General features: G+C 49.4%; 2 protein-coding genes across 2 annotated transcripts in view; one reads left to right on the top strand and one right to left on the bottom strand.

The window, feature by feature from the left end:
- Positions 1-1,267: 1,267 nt before the first annotated feature.
- Positions 1,268-8,833, top strand: UPP2 (uridine phosphorylase 2). The gene is made up of 7 exons (XM_039698603.1): positions 1,268-1,480; positions 2,075-2,192; positions 3,333-3,485; positions 5,533-5,647; positions 6,333-6,542; positions 7,716-7,862; positions 8,357-8,833. Exons 1-7 carry the CDS (start codon positions 1,455-1,457, stop codon positions 8,503-8,505), a joined length of 918 nt encoding a protein of 305 aa, XP_039554537.1. The 5' UTR covers positions 1,268-1,454; the 3' UTR covers positions 8,506-8,833.
- Positions 8,834-8,954: 121 nt separating this feature from the next.
- Positions 8,955-16,164, bottom strand: part of CCDC148 (coiled-coil domain containing 148) — a 49,616-nt gene continuing 42,406 nt past the window's right edge. The window contains exons 13-15 of the mRNA XM_039698604.1: positions 13,784-13,901; positions 12,129-12,269; positions 8,955-11,020 (exon numbers count right to left, since the gene is read on the bottom strand). Of these exons, the coding sequence (XP_039554538.1) occupies positions 10,874-11,020; positions 12,129-12,269; positions 13,784-13,901 (406 nt within the window). The 3' untranslated portion in view covers positions 8,955-10,873. The remainder of the gene's footprint in view (positions 11,021-12,128; positions 12,270-13,783; positions 13,902-16,164) is intronic.

The raw sequence follows: 16,164 nt of genomic DNA, 5'->3' as shown, positions 1-16,164 counted from the left end.
TCTGTGCCCCTTGCAGAAATCTGGTGCTGAAAGGGAGAAGAGTCTCCAGATCCTTATTCTTCAGGAGTGCTGTGGAGCGTCAGTAATAAGTCATTTTTGGCAGGCATTTGTGAACAGCATCCAGGAAGGGAGAACTTCATCAGAGCAGAGAAATCCTTCCAGCCTGCCTTGGTATGACTCCAGCAAGCCTGAAATATCTCTGAGAGCTCTGCTCCTGACCCTATCTTGGCCACGGTACCCAATTTACATGTTCCAAGGCCACTGGCTTGCAGTGTTTGCTTATTTTCATACAGGGTTTTGCAATTTAAAGGGTTTGGATGGGTAGCAAAATGGACATTTGCTCAGGGAAAGGATTCCTCAGTTACAACAATTTCTGTCCCTCCCCATTAGGAAAACAGGACCATGTCACTGCCTGAATGCAGGGTGCAAGTGAGCCCCACACAATGTGCTTTCACCCAATAATTAATTACCTATCACTTCTCTAATTATCAGAGCTTCCGTTGACAATTCCCAGAGGCCAACAGCAAATGCCAGATTCTGCCCATCCAGCAGCTGCCTGAAATATCTTCCAGGGCAGTGCCTCCTGTCGTTGGGACAGGAAGCAGGACCAGTGTCTCCAGTCTCCTGCCCCTGCTGGAGCATCACACACTTGTCCCACAGCCTCACAAGCACCCTGGCTGCCCTGGACTGGAGCTGTGCAAGGCTGTCCCTGGCACACTGCACACTGTTCTGACAGGATCCTGGGCTGAGACAGGGCTGGGTGGGCCATGAGAGCCAACAGTGCTGTCTGGGCATTGCTGAGAGGGAAATCAGCCTCCCCAGGCCAGGCTGGAGCTGTTCTGAGCAGGGCTGGAGGTTGACTACGGCCCAAATTCTGGTTTTGTGCACCCCAGACAAATGCAGGGACGTTTTGGATTTGCACCTACTGGGGCCAGAGAACGGCTCAGCTGGCAGAAGTGTCCAGGCCAGCAGCAGTGGCCAGGCTGTCAGTGTCCTTCAGTCCCCAGGGCCAAGGAAACACAGCCCGAGGCGGGAGCATAGCAACATCCAGCTCAGACAAACCATCTCCCCAGGGTGCACATGAGCAGCCACGTGCCCAGTGCCCTCCCCACTGACCAGAGGACACGTCACCGTCCAGAGGGCCAGCAGGTCACTGGCCCCAGCCCAAGGGCTGCCAGTCAAGGTTATTGGTGACGCACCTGCCCAAAAAGCCAGTCTGGAAGGAACCGTGCCAGCCAAGGAGGAGCCTTGGCACACAGGAGCGGGCAGTGGGGTGGGGGGGACTGGCCACTGCTGACCTTGGGAGCTGCACAAAGCGCAGGAGGTATTTAACCCCCTGCAGAGCCCCTTGAAACCTCTTCTGAGCTCTAAACCTCGACAGCTGAGGACACAGGCTGTGTTCTCCTCACCTTTTTGGCAGGGCATCGCTTTCAGCTGACTCTGGCGGAGCCGCGATGACCGAAACAACAGGTTACTCAGGGTGAGTAACGGGGACATCTGAATCTGCTTTAATACGAGAAGAAAAATGTTCTCCAGGTTTCATTTAAGCCTCATTTATAAAAGTAACCTGCACTGTTAGTCAGTTGCTTCCCATCTCTTACAGCAGGTGGAAGGGGACAGCAAGCTGGCCTCTGGCTGCCTGCGGTGTCTGCACTCACCCTGCCAGGCAGTTATTTGGGACAAGTGTGAAATCCTGATTTGCTAAGAGCTTAATAAACTGTCACATAGAAAATAGCACAGTATATCACCCCTGGACATTGCTGGCAATACCATATGCAGAAAACAGCTAAGGTGGCCATTGACAAAATTGATAAATACTGAGACATATTTTTTGCAAAATACATAGATATAATAACAGATGTGGCAAAGAGGTTACCTGGAGCAGAAAGACAGCTGGTCCAAACACCACACACAGCTGGCTTGTCCCTTGTCCCTTGCCCCTGTCCCATCCCCTGTCTAACACCAGGGCTGTATGTACCCTTGTGGAGCTTCCAGGCTGCCCTGTGCCCACTTCTGCCTGTGCCTCTCCCTTCAGCCTGGTGCCCCAACCCATCTCCTTGTTGTCTCCCTGCAGGAGTGGGCGTGTCCTTGTTAAAAACCCACACCTGGATTTGATGGAGGAGGATGTCCTGTACCACTTGGACCTGGGAACGAAGACGCACAACCTGCCAGCAATGTTTGGGGACATTAAGGTAAAGAGCAGGTCCAAAAGCGAGGCAGCAGCTCGCCCCTGCACAGGCTCTCCAGCTCTGCATCCCACGGTGCTACTGGCCCATGTTGGGCCCCACTGCTGCCAAAGCTCCCATGGCGTGGGGTCTGGCTGCTCAGCTAATGCACAGGCTCTCCAGCTCTGCATCCCACGGTGCTACTGGCCCATGCTGAGCCCTGCTGCTGCCAAAGCTCCTGTGGGGTGGGTCTGGCTGCTCAGCTAGGGGACTCCACAGCCAAAGCAGCCTGGGCAAGGAGGTTATCTGTCCTTGTTTGGTTTGGGCAGAAACCACAACAGAAAATTATCCTTTTAAAAACCTGTAGCTCTGTAAGACTGATTTAATATTGGCCCCGTGCTGCAGGACAGACAGAATAGGCATCTGTCCAAAGAATCTTGATCATCATCTACTGGAGACAAGGGAAAGAGAATGTTACATCATTTTTGGCTGAGACCTGCTATCAAAACTGACTTGTCATGATGGCATCCTCTTTCATTTCAAACCAGAGTCTTTCCCTAGTTGTGCGGGGGAAGAGCCTCAGTGCCCAGGGCTGCAGCAGCCTTGCACAGCACAGCGTGGGCTCCTGCTGCCCTGCACCCTGGCAGCAGCATCAGCACTGTCCTGGGAGCTGCACGCTCATCTTCCTCCTACCTTCAGTGAGCATATTTTCCTTTAATATGTAAAATTTGTCCATTTTACTCCCTGACTTTATGGCCTCTATGCCGTCACCAGCGCTCACTAATTGCAGTCAGCATTGTTCATAGAATAAACTAACCAATGAGCTCCTCCAACATCTGGGTTTGCTTTGCTATCCGTGGTGATACTAGCTAAAATTTGCAGGATTAGTTTAGATTTTCTTGCCTAGGACTGATACCCAAGTATGTGCAGCTGTATGGCTGCCCAGACCCCGGGTAGTCGCCACCCTGCCAGAGTGACTGCCTGGGTTTTGTGTTAACTCCTGGTTTTGTGACCCTCAGGTGTTGCAATGTCCCTTGACTGATGGTGAGGAAGCGCCATCCCACTGCTTTCTCTGGGAAGGTGTGCCTGGCACAGCCACCACTGCCACATTCAGGCTGACTGGGGGTACTTGTAGCTAGGTACCAACGCGCTGATGTTTTATTCCAGTTTGTCTGCGTCGGCGGCAGCCCGAACAGGATGAGGGCGTTTGCCCAGTTCATGCAGCGGGAGCTGGGGCTGGCCGCGGAGGACGTGGCTGACATCTGCGCGGGGTCGGACCGCTACGCCATGTACCGGGCAGGGCCCGTGCTCTCCATCAGCGTGAGTTCCGCGCCGCGCTGGGGCTGCGGCTGGCAGGGTCCCACAGCCGGGCAGCGCGGGGGCCCGGCTGGCATGGGCATGGGCTGGCACCACCTCCCCCTCACATGCCCTCGCCTCCCCCAGCACCCACCAGCAGAGCTTTTTCCCCTTTTCACTGCTCAGCCACTCCCAGCAGTGCAACCTCAGCCATGGCAAAGCCGCTCCTGTTTGAATAGCATTCCCCAGCACCGGCAGCCTCAATTTGGAAAGGGCCGCATTGACAACAGACGTGCACATGTTCTGCTCAGCTCAGTTTGGGAGGCAAAACCACTTCTCACCACACATGAACTATGAAACGCTGCTGGGAGTATTACCTTGATACAAGCTCTGAAAGAAAAAGCTGCCCTTATTATTAATTATTCTTTTAGAGCAGGATTTTTGGCACTGAACAAAGCAAAAAGCAAACACAGGCTGTGCTGGGGAGCACTCACACCCAAAAGCTTGGTCCTGATGCCATTTCTTCAGCACAAGATTAGTCTGAAGTGTGATTCACAGCAGATGGAATCACTCACACAACAGAGCTCGTGTTTTGTCCCTCTGACAAAACCAAAGCAATCCTGACCAAGGGAATCAAGCCTGAGGGAATCCATCTGAGAGGATCCAAGGGGGAGAACTGCCACAAGATTTGCAGTTCCCCAGCCTGGCAGCAGCAAACCCTGGCCAGAAGCAAACCCTCACTGAGCTTGTGGCCATGCACCAGCTTTGGCCAGTGCAGAAGGGGACACGGGGCACAGCACATGGCCGCCCTGAGAAGCATCATGCAGAGCTGCTGCCAACATCACATTTCTGCAAGTTGCTTAGAAACACAACTGAGCTCAAACATACAGGGGCAGGAACATAGTTTCCAGCTCTGAATATTTACAATGAGAATTAATTTTTTAGGCATCAGCAAATAAGCCAGGCTGATGTTCCAGAATAACAACATGCAAAAAGGTTTCATATTTAAAACATGATACAAGGCAAACAGAGCATTGGTCTCACAGCCAAGAGAAAGGAGACAAAGCAACACAAAAACTGTCTGTGTACCTTAATCAATTGAGCTTCCTTACATGCTTCCTTCCTTGAAGATGATAGCAAAATCAAAAAAAATTGAGGCATTTTCAAGAGGAAAAATAAACTCCACAGCATCAAACACTTTTTGTACTTAAAAGTTAAGCTAAGAACAGGATGTTGGTCTAGCAATGGAGCAGAAGATAGATGACGAAGCCACAGAGCACTGGGTAGATGCAGCAGAAGCCCCAGGAGCTCCAGGCCTGCAGAACATCTGCCAGGCCTGGGGAGCAGCAGCAGAGATGGGAGTGGGGCAGCACTGTCTGTGGAGCATGGGAACAAGCCAGTGCCAGCAGTGGGGAGCCAGTAGCCAGGCAGGGGCTGGGGACAGCAGGGCAGCAGGGCAGGGACCGTCAGCCAGCAAGAGGGACAGGCAGCCTGCAAGGCACGCAGCCAACACCTGACCCTGAAGCCTGTCCTCACCGAGGGACACAAACCCTTCCACTGTCCACTGTGCCCAGCAATGTTGCAGGGATGCTCCAGTATGGGGTGAGGACAGGCTGGAAGGGCCACGGAGAAGTGAAGGCTCAGGTTGCTCCCACTGAAATTCACCACTCCCAGAGCATGAGCAGGACACAACAAAGTGCGAGTCAGCACATGGTGTGAGGACTGGCAGTGGATGGGGAAGGCCTGGGAGCATTCAGATGTTGGGATGTATTTGTGGCCCTTCCTTGAAGGACAGGAGCCCTCTGTGTGCCTGCACAGGGTCCCCAGGGATGAACACCAGCTCTACTAACCTGAAGAACCTTTAAAGCATCAAGTGGAGGAGAAGAGGTTAGACACCTCACCTGGACAGACTAAAAAGACCCCCAGATCAATCTTTGCCCTCAAAAAAATTGCTGTTGGCATCACCAGCAGAAGAAACCAGAGCATAGCCCTGAGCTTGTTGCAGTCACATACCTGTCACCTGCCACAGCCTTGTGGGGACTGATGTTTCTCTTTTCTCTCCTTCCAACAGCATGGAATGGGCATCCCTTCCATTTCCATTATGCTTCATGAGCTGATCAAACTGCTGCACCACGCAAAATGCCGGGATGTTACTATTATACGCATCGGTACTTCTGGGGGCTTAGGTAAGCCATTCATGGCCTTTCTTCAGAGCAAAACAGCTATTATTAAACAGAACTCTCAGCAATAGGTCATGCAGCTCTGAACTTCAGCATTTTTTCAGGACTCTAAATATCAAACATGATATTTTGTTATGGGTCAAACCCAGAAAACTTGTAGTGACTGGCTTGGCAGAGTGCACATCCTCAGAGTGTACAAAGGCCTCAATTCCACTACAGCCATGTGTCACTTTCCAAACAGAAAACATGGATTAGTGGTGACCCAAATGAATCTGTGTCTCCTGGCTGAGGCAGTGGTGCTGCCCATCCCTGCAGGTAGGGGGTACACAATCCCTGCAAGCCAGGAGCAGTTAAACTCCTGTCACTCATTTATCTTGTGCTGATTCTGTACATTTTACTTGTACATCCATGCTACTTCATGAATTTCAATTATTCTCTGACATCTTTTTACTTGCTGAAGAGCCCTGCAAGCACACATAGATCTATTGAGCTTATCTTGTGCTGATTCTGTACATTTTACTTGTACCTCTGTGCTACTTCACGAATTTCAATTATTCTCTGACATCTTCTTTACTCGCTGAAGAGCCCTGTAAGCACACATAGATCTATTGAGATTTTCCTACTGTGCTGAGGTTTGGCAGCAGGACACAGGTGTTATGGGCTCTGGCAACCCCAGCTTCCATTTCCACAGGGATCGAGGCTGGGTCTGTTGTGATCACGGACACGGCCGTGGACTCCTCCTTCCAGCCACGCTTTGAGCAGGTGGTGCTGGACGATGTGGTGGTGCGGAGCACCGAGCTGGACAAGGGCCTTGCAGAGGAACTTCTCGCCTGCAGCAGGGACATTCCCGACTTCCCCACGCTCATTGGCCATACCATGTGCACCTACGACTTCTACGAAGGTAAAGCCAGCTTTGTCTGTCCTTCCTCACCACACATAATGCCAAGTCTTTCCACTCTGCCAAGGACAAAGCTATGCAGGGAACCCAGGCCCCAGAAGGGCTGCAGGCAGAGACCCACGTGGTGCTGGGGGGCCCAGGCAGAGCAGGAGGCACCCTCAGAACACACAGTACCACTGCTTGCACCTCGCTGAGTTTGCCACCAAGCTGTTCCCCTACAGCAAGATCGTCACTTCAGAACAACCAAACACTAGGAAAACATTAGGTTGCCTGTGAGATTTCCATAAACAAACTTTGGTTACTCTGGAACCATTTCCTTTGCAAAATTAAATGCTGATTGCAGAGTAGATGAAACGTAATAAAAGAAGAATTAATAATCTGAGCACTATTTATAAACCTTTAGATCTGCTCGCAGATGCAGCCATCTGTGTATCTCTCAAGTCCATATTTTATTTAAACAAAAAGCCATTTGAGAGGATTAAAGTAGAAGCAGCAATAAACTGAAGGGTAGTCCAGGCTGGCCAGCCACAGGTAAGCACTTGCCTGGCCCAGGGCCTTCGGACACTGCGAGAGGAGGAGCTGCACGGGGCACAGGTCTGCTCTGAGCACACAGCAGGACAGCCAGAGCCCCCGGAGGGTTAGAGGAGAGGGCGGGATGGCTCCCTCAATGAACACAGCTTAGTCCTGCCTGCAGCGGCACCAGTGCCCTGGGACCAGCTCCCTGAGCACACCCGGAATGTCTCTGCAAGCAGCTCCAGCTTCCACCCACAGCAGCCTCTGCAGAAAAATTAAAACCACATTAAAAGAGTTTCTTCTCCTCAGTGTTCCCATTCTGCACGGCTTGTTGTACCTCTTCTGCAGTCAGCTGGCATTTTTGGGATTTAACCCGGCAGGCCTTCACAGCTGCTGTGCAGCAGTGCCTGTCCCCACAGAGCACAGCATCCGCTGGCACCTGAGGGCTGACTCGACCTCTCACCCGTGTTGAAACCTGCGTCATTCTTTCCCCGATACACAGACACATCTCGCTGGCTTTAACAGTGAGGGGAATACGAATTAACCAGCTGCTCACAGGAAAACTTTGTGGGCCTCAGATAGAATGTGGGCACTGCTGGACCTCCCATTTGCTTCATGACACCATGCAAGGCCAACAGTAACAGTTCTCTGCTTCCTTTCCAGGTCAGGGGAGATTAGATGGTGCATTATGCTCTTTTTCCAGTGAAAAAAAGCTGGAGTACTTAAGGAGGGCTTATGAGGCTGGTGTGAGGAATATTGAGATGGAGTCCACTGCATTCGCTGCCCTGTGTGGACTGTGTGGCCTCAAAGGTGAGTCCTGTCGCTTCCACCTCCTCCCCACACACGGGCTAAACCCCCTCTGAGGGTCCTGCTCCGTGTCACAGGGCCAAACACACATCCTTAATGATTTTATTTAGAAAAGGGCACTAAAGCATATTTTATAGTTCAATAAAACCCAAGTGTGCATTAGGAGACCCGAGTGCGGGCTGGACAAACCAACAGCTTGCTTCCCTCACGCCCCTCCTGGCCCTACAGCACATCCCGGCCGTGCTGCCGCAGCCCCGGAGGGTTTGCGGGCAAGCGGAGCCGCGGCTCCCGGCGGCGGCCGTGAGGGCCGGGCAGGAGGGAGGGCCCGTGAGGGCAGGGCAGGAGGGAGGGCCCGTGAGGGAGCGAGGGTCCGTGAGGGCCGGGCAGGAGGGAAGGGCCGTGAGGGCAGGGCAGGAGGGCCCGTGAGGGCAGGGCAGGAGGGGGGGCCTGTGAGGGAGGGCCCGCTCCGCCCGGTGACCGCGCTCCGTGCTCCGCAGCCGCCGTCGTGTGCGTGACGCTGCTGGACCGGCTGGAGGGGGACCAGATCCGGGCGCCGCACGAGGTGCTGTGGGAGTACCAGCAGCGGCCGCAGCGCCTGATCGCCGCCTTCATCCGCAAGCGCCTGGGACTGCCCCGCAGGGACTGAGGTGGCCGCAGCACGCAGGGCCCCGCGCCGGGAGCGGCTGCGGGCCCGGCCCAGGCCCTGCTCCGGGAGCGGCAGAGCGCCGCGCCCGCCCTGCCGGGGCCAGCGGACACCGCGGCGCGGAGCTGCCGGCCCGGGCGCGGCTGGAACCGCGCCGGCACGGTCTGCGCCGACAGCAGGCTCGGGCTGTGGAACAGGGCTGCAGCTTCCTCACTCCTGGCTCCAGCCGCCGTGAAGGACTGTCCTCTGAGGGGCACTCCTGTCCACAGCCATCTTACGGGAAGGAGCTCCCTTTGCTTTGGGAATAAAGACAAAACCTAAGTAAACAACATGAAAATTAATCCATATTTGTGACCATTATTGTTACTGCTGTTACAAAGGCCGTTCAGATTGTCATTCCCACAGTGTTTAAAGCTGTCACAAAGAGGCACATGGCAGAGTTTGAGCACACCACAGCAGCCAGCCCTGGCCAGTGAGGACCTGGCCTTCAGGCACTGGTTGACAGTAAAGACACTTTTCTCACTACCGAAATTCGCAAATAAGTAGTCTATCTTGAAACTAAGAAACTTAATTTTTACAGAGAAATTCTCATCAATCTTTATAAAAGTTTGATTGAGAGTGACCTGCCCATGCTTCATTCCTGGCATAAAGACAGCTGAGCTCTGAACTGCCACTCCTACCCTGCCAAACCCACAAAGCAGGGCTGCAAGAGATGCGTGTTGAGAAGCCCATTTATCATTAACATTTTTAAAATTACTATTTTTATGTGTGTAACTTGGAAGATTTCCCTTTTTTAAGTGTAGAAAGATTTATCATGAAAACCAAAGTCTTTATAAGCATCTCCATTTCCTGAAGGGCTCTGATCAGTTGTGGCCAATTCTAAGGTGAGGACTATGAAGTGGGGTGAAATATCCACCTCCTTCCCACAGGAGCAGGAAAGAGGTGTCCAGCCAGGCTGGGGAACAGGCAAGGGGTGTGCAGAGCTCTCCTGGCATGAGCAGCCTTGGCAGTGCTGTGCCAAATACCCTTTACTGACCTGCATGTCCTCCATGCTCCACTGTTTTGTGAAACCCCCCCAAAATCCTCATTCTAGCCGCACTGTATCACTAAAGGCCCTGACTTACTGTTGCATTGAGGTAACCCAGACTGTATAGACTTCTACTCAGTCTCTACCCTGAGAAATTACAAAACAATCACAAGTCTCAGCCGAAAAATCTGTGCCCACTATTTCAAAATCAATTCCTGTTCCCTTTAAACTTTCTTTTTAATTAACATCTTGGTATTTCTAAAACATGACAACTATAATCTCAACTTCAGTGGTGCACATTTTTTTAACTTGTAGATCTGCTTTTAAAGGCAAGGAAAAAATCAACTGCCTAGGTTTGGGATGATGCCTTTCTGGGAATTGTCTCGCAGCCAGTCTGTTCCCCACAGCACAGCACTGCTGGTCTCCACAGGAATATCCAGGGAATATCCCCGCAGGAATAGTCGGCTGTGAGGTGGCCAAGTGTGCTTTAAAAATAACGAGTTACCCCAAAGGAAATGCCAAAATAAAAAGCACAAATATACACAGAATTGTAATTTTAGCACAAGCACACCAAGGCTGAGTCCAGAAGACATCACTCCCCCAGCTGAGGGCAGGCTCTGCAGCATTTCCCCACTAAATCAGCTGCAACACGCATTATGCTGCTCCTGGGCTACCCTGTGCTCGCTCTCAGGAGCCTGTCACAGCAGAAAATAAAGGAATAAAGATCCCAGCTCTATTCATAATTTATACTGAAAAACTAATCTGCAATATGAAATTGAATTAATGGTTTGCAGTAAATATGATGCAGCAAGTTGCCTTCTAAATATAGACAAAGGTTTAAGTTTCATCACAATCAAGGGATATTAGAAACATTCATGGCAATGAAGACTTTATAACTAAAAGAATCAAATTCTAAAAAAACCTTGAAAGAAAATTGTGGGATTTATTCATGTAACATAATAAAATCTAAATTAACTGTTGTGTAAAGCTGTTTTGGGCTTCTGCTGCCAATTAAATCCCAAGAATTCCTACTCAAGGTGCTGCAGGTCAGGCTGCCTGGGCTGTGTGCAGGAGTCCTTAAGCAGGGTGTCCCAGCTCGCAGTCGAAAGGGACACGGGCAATCCCACTCCAGGAGCCCAGGAGCACACAGCCCAGCCTCTGCAGACCCGCACAGGGCTGGTGTAGCGTGGTGCAGCCCAGCTCAGAAAGGCTTGGAGTGCTTTGGAATGGCCGCACACACAGGGAACGGAGCAGTTCTAGGACAGCCAAAGGGAATTTAAGGTTTGCATATCGTGGGCCAAGCCAGAGCCCTGATGCTGCTGTGTCCCTCAGATGAGGTGTGCTCTACATTTTAAAAGCTGTCGATTCCATGTCTCTTCTTGGAAGCTTTGGTGGTGGAAGTTTTGACAAAACCTCTCTTGCATAAAGTGTTTTATGCAGTCCAGCTTCTCGGAGAGCGAGCTCGACACGGAGCCTGGGGTCAGAAATGACCTGTTAAAAAAACACAGCAATGATCAATAGGAGCCAAAAAGCTCCCTGAGGAGCTGCTTCCTTCCCCCATGTTCTCCATGCACACAGCCCCAAGTGCAGCACAGACTCCAATCTCCTCCTGGCTGTTCCTACAGAATCCAAGTGCTTCAAACGCCTTTATGATTTTTCTCAGTGTCACCTTGTGCTTACGTGGCAGTGCCACTTCCATTTGTCAGAATGACAATTAATCTGAGGGAAATTACTTCTGGAATTTGTCAAAAGTTTATCTGACAAATTTGTAAGCCTCTTTCCAGTCCCTGTTCCATGGTCTGCAGTGGGACTGCACTGGAAGCACAAGGAAGAGCAACATGTTGCTTCCAGTTCCAGCATCACCTCCCCAGTGCCCAGAGCTGCTGGACACCAGCACTGGGAACATGATCCACAGCCCCTGCAGCACTGGGAAGGAGCATGGGATGTGCTGGGTGGGGATCACATACTGCAGCCTGAGCAGCACCAAACCTGTCTGGAGTTGAAACAGAAAGAGCATGCTGAGAATTAAGACACAGGACCCAAACATACATGTTCAAAGCATCTTTAAGTTAAGATCTGTCAGAACCTTGGACATTTGTCAGATTTGGGGTATTTTAATAACCAAACAAAACCCACATCTTTCCATTACCAAACTGAGAGGCTTTAAAATGTCTTTAAAAGGGCAGTGGTGGACAACTTCAGCTATAGACGTTAAATTTCATCTTATTCAGTGTCAAAGTAAAGCTTTTACACCGCATGAGAAGCTTTAAAATGTCTTAAAATGGGCAGTGGTGGACAACTTCAGCTATAGACACCTTAAATTTAATCTTATTCAGTGTCAAAAGAAAGCTTTTACACCGCGGAATTGTACCATAACTCTTCTCTTTTCATAAATAATTTTCAAATTCCTGAGTGGGAATAATTGCAAATACATTGACTGAGCAGATAGGGAACAGTGAGGGAATTTAAAGATATCAAGATGTTCCTTGTGTGCATTTGAAATTGAGGGAGCAGCCTCCTCAGCAACCTGAGTGCCCTGAAACGAGTACAGCCAGTTCAGTTCCTGGTTTGTTTACACAGTGTGATTACAGCCCCTTACCTGCTCTTCACTGTAGGTGTGCAGCCTGAACAGGGGCTGCTGCAGCTCAAACTCGTCCCTGGCTCCAATGCCCATCCGAGCTTTTGACGCCACCGTGTCAGCCACTGCTCTGGCTGGATCTAATTTTGCCACAATGGCAACCTAAAGACACAGCACGAAAGGCACAGTTACAGTGTCTGTGCAGAGCTGAGGCGAGAGCAGATCACTCTCAGGAGCACACCTTTGGAACACCGCTGGTCACTGTCTTTGCAGTGACCCTGTGACAGCAGCGCAGGGTCCCAGCTGCAGAGACAGCCTGGGCACAACAAGGGCATGTGAGAGAGAAGCAACTGCACCCTGAGCTCTCCAACAGACACTGACATGAGCTCCCCGGTCCCACCCAGTCTCTACAAGGATCCACCAGCCTCAAAATTCTGCAATACCCACAATTCCTGGAAGTCCGGACTTTCTTATTTTTCTTTCAATGGAAACAAAGGTGTTCAGGGTGATAATTCACAATTTTACAGACTCACAGGCAACAGCATTGAGTTATATTCCCCAAATAATACAACTCTGTTTTTTTCTGAAGTGCATCTGCTTTAACTGTGTAATTTCCTGTGGCTAGATCAATATCAGACTCCCAGACACTGTATTGTGCCAGAGTTAATATTTTTTCATTATTTACTTTCTTTGTGTTAAAATATTCAGATACAGGCTAATACTACTTTGGAAAAATACAGAAAGATGCATGAGCAAAACAGCTAAAGTCAGAAGCTTGTATGAAGAATGGTGAAAAACAGAAAAAAATACTTTAAATTGCCTACAATAATTTTTTCATCCATCTCTTTAATAAAATATCCCCTTTGTATTTACAGGCTGCCCAAATCTACAGGCCAAATTACTTTACTAAAGATCCTCCCCCCACCCATCCCATACAAACATTGCAGATATTTCATGAAGCAGCATTTCGTTAGTGTGAAACAAAGAATAGATGTTGATCAGAGAAGTATAATGAAGTGGGAGCATCAACATCCCAGGCAAAGGCCCTTCTAGAAGCATTTTCTACTCTGGCAAGAGAATTGACTCAGTGGGAAGAGCTCAACAGATCATCACTACCAGCCAGCCTCTTTGGAGGAAAAAACAAGGAGATTACATACAAAAATGTAAATTAAGATTAAATTACTCTTTCAAAAGTCAGCAGTATAAAAAAATAACCCTGGCACTACTTTTACTATGACATTAAAAGCATTAGTAAGAATTTTATGGGTGTCTTTTTAAAAGTAATGTGCAAAAGTTTCAGAGACTCAAATATCTCTGAAAAGTCATCCAAGGTGTGCAAGTTTTCAGAATTTAAAAATAATATAAATTACTCATAAATCTTGCCTGAGACAAGGCAGACTTCAGGTTATTAAAACAAACAAAACCCAGAAAAAATCACAGAAGAAAAATCACATCCAGCCTGGAAAAAAACCCTCTCTATCTCCTCTCAGATATCAGCAGCTCCTACAGTACAATTGAAGTCATAATGTTCCTGTTGTCAGAGCCACAAAGGACAGAGGATTTATAACAGGAGGGAATTACTATTGGCCAGCCCTACAGCGAGATTGTCGCTGTGTCTGTGCCTGCCTGGCAGTCGGCGTGGGGCAGTGCGTGCCCTGCAGCCTGCGCCAGCCCACCTGCTGCCGCAGCGCGTCCAGGCGCTTCTCCTGCTGCTGCTGCCGCCGGGCCCGCAGCAGCGCCAGCTCCTTCCTCTGCAGCAGCCGCTTCTCCAGCACGGCTCGTCGGAACTGCACCCTGCGGGGCACAGGGAAACGCTGGCCAGGGGCACCGCCGCTCTCCGTGCTGCCATTTCAGTTCAAACACTGCCTTCTGTGCTCTACACACCCACTTCTTCTACAGACCCACCCGTGAGGCCATGGTGGCTCATCAAAACACCTCACAAACACAAAGGTGCTCTTTCATTCCAATGTGCTCCTTTTCTTGGAGTGCTTCGGTTTGGGTTTGTGGGGAAGGGGAGTTTGGGCAGTTGTGCTTTTTGATTTGTTTTGGTTGGTCAGTTGTTCTTTTAAACAACTTGGCTAACCTTTCAGATTCCATGTCTAGACCACAGATTTTCTCTAGCATGCTTTATATAGCCCTGGTACTCTTTTTTTCTCCCCCATTTCCTTTGCCAAGAAGAAATGTTCTCTCACATCTGTGTGTGGCAGAAGAAATCTTTCCTATAACCCTTTCCATTAAAAGAAACGCCTCACTCCCAGTCTTGTCATAGAAAAAAGAAAAAAAAAACAAACCTAAGACTTATGCCCTTCTTTCAAAGGAAAAAGCTGGAGGTTCACACCAGTAACTCCAGAACTTCACCCACAGCACTACTGTGCTGCTCCAACTTCCACTGCAGGCATTTTTGGACTATTGTGCAGAGTCTGTTCCTTATGGAGCTATAGATATTTTTTGGGGTGTCATTTCTAGTCCTTCTACAGGAGTTGCCAATGCCATGCTTTGAATTTGGAGAATTACTCTCCTTTTGCCCTTCAAATTTGAACTTGCCTTTAGAGAAACTGAGACGAGACAGCTGCTTGAGCTACAATAAAACATGTATTGTTATTTTCTTACTCTCCAAATTTTAGTAAGCTAGAAGGAGTATAAAACTTGTGCTATAAACTGCAACAATCAGAACTAAACCTCCAGTTCTGCTGGTGGCTAGTGAAGACCTCTGTGCCCATAACCCAATCACAATTAGCAGGACAAACAGGTTCATCCCAAGAGTGTGGTACAAGGCTGCCTGAGGGGATCCCAGAGAGGTTTCCACTTTCTCATGGTGTCCAGTGTAGTTTAGGCAGAGAAATGCTACAGCAGCAGTGCTCAGGGGTCATTCTGTACCAGGGAAAAAGCCTAATCTGCTTTTTATATGGAGAGCATTTAATAAAAAGCAAACCTTCATTTTTTTGAAAAATGACAAAAATTATACTGAAATCCTTTCACTCAGCCGGAGCTATTGTGATACATGTCTTACAATACTCCAGAACATGAAATTAAGTACTCTGGAAGGTTCTGTGCAAAGCCAAGGAAGATGGGGGGCACTTGGCCAGGCCTAAGCTCAAACACTTTGTGTGCCCCTGGCGGTGTTCCTGCCCGGGGAATACAAAGCAGTGCTACACGGAAGCATCCCGAGGCCTTTCCGTGCCCAGTTTGACCCAGTCCAGGTGATCCCGACTGATTGCAGCCCGGGAGCAGCCCGGGAGCAGGGCAGAGCTGGGTACCAGGAGGGTCCTGCCCCCGTGGCTGTGCTGCCATCCTCCACAGGCTGCAGGGAGCACAGCAGCATCGACCACAACAGTGTGTCACTGTCAGCAGGCAATGCACAGCGATGAAATCCACACCCAGGGAAGGCAGACACCTTGGAAATGCATTCTCCACTGCACATCATGCTCCTAAGCTGGAATGCACTTCCAATGCTTTTTTATACTTGGCTTCAGTGTTTACTCAAGCTTTGATTTCACCCTGTCCACATCTAAATAAAGTGTTCATTCTCTTTCACTCTATTACACTTAGTAACATTTTAGCTACTATTCCTTCTATGTAAAGTTAATTTTGTCGAAAACCTCAAGATCAAAATATCTTAATACTTAATTTTGCTTTTAAGCACCATATGTAAAGTTAATTTTGTCGAAAACCTCAAGATCAAAATATCTTAATTTTGCTTTTAAGCACCATAGTAAGTAACATTTTAATAAATCACCAGCTGATAAATGAGCATAACTGATTAGTTTCAGTAAAAGCTACCTTTTGTAGCATTGCAGGTACACATTTGTGTAATTTTTGATAAGCATATTTTCATTAAAACTGCTTTCAGACACTGTTTCATAAATATTCAATAGGAAATGATGAACTACTATGTCTGGAGAGCCCAGGAGAGTTTCAGGGGAGTGTGTGAGGCCCTGAGGTGGGGTGAGGGAGCTGAGCTCACACAGAGCTGCTCTGAGGGCACGGGGAAGATGCAGGGTCCAAACCCCGGCCCTGGAGAGCAGAACCCCATGGCAAACAGTGGCCATCACTCTGT

This window comes from Passer montanus, unplaced genomic scaffold (assembly GCF_014805655.1).
Source record: "Passer montanus isolate IOZ18808 unplaced genomic scaffold, ASM1480565v1 scaffold128, whole genome shotgun sequence".
Classification (NCBI taxonomy): Eukaryota; Metazoa; Chordata; class Aves; order Passeriformes; family Passeridae; genus Passer; species Passer montanus.
This window is presented reverse-complemented; position numbering and strand designations above follow the sequence as displayed.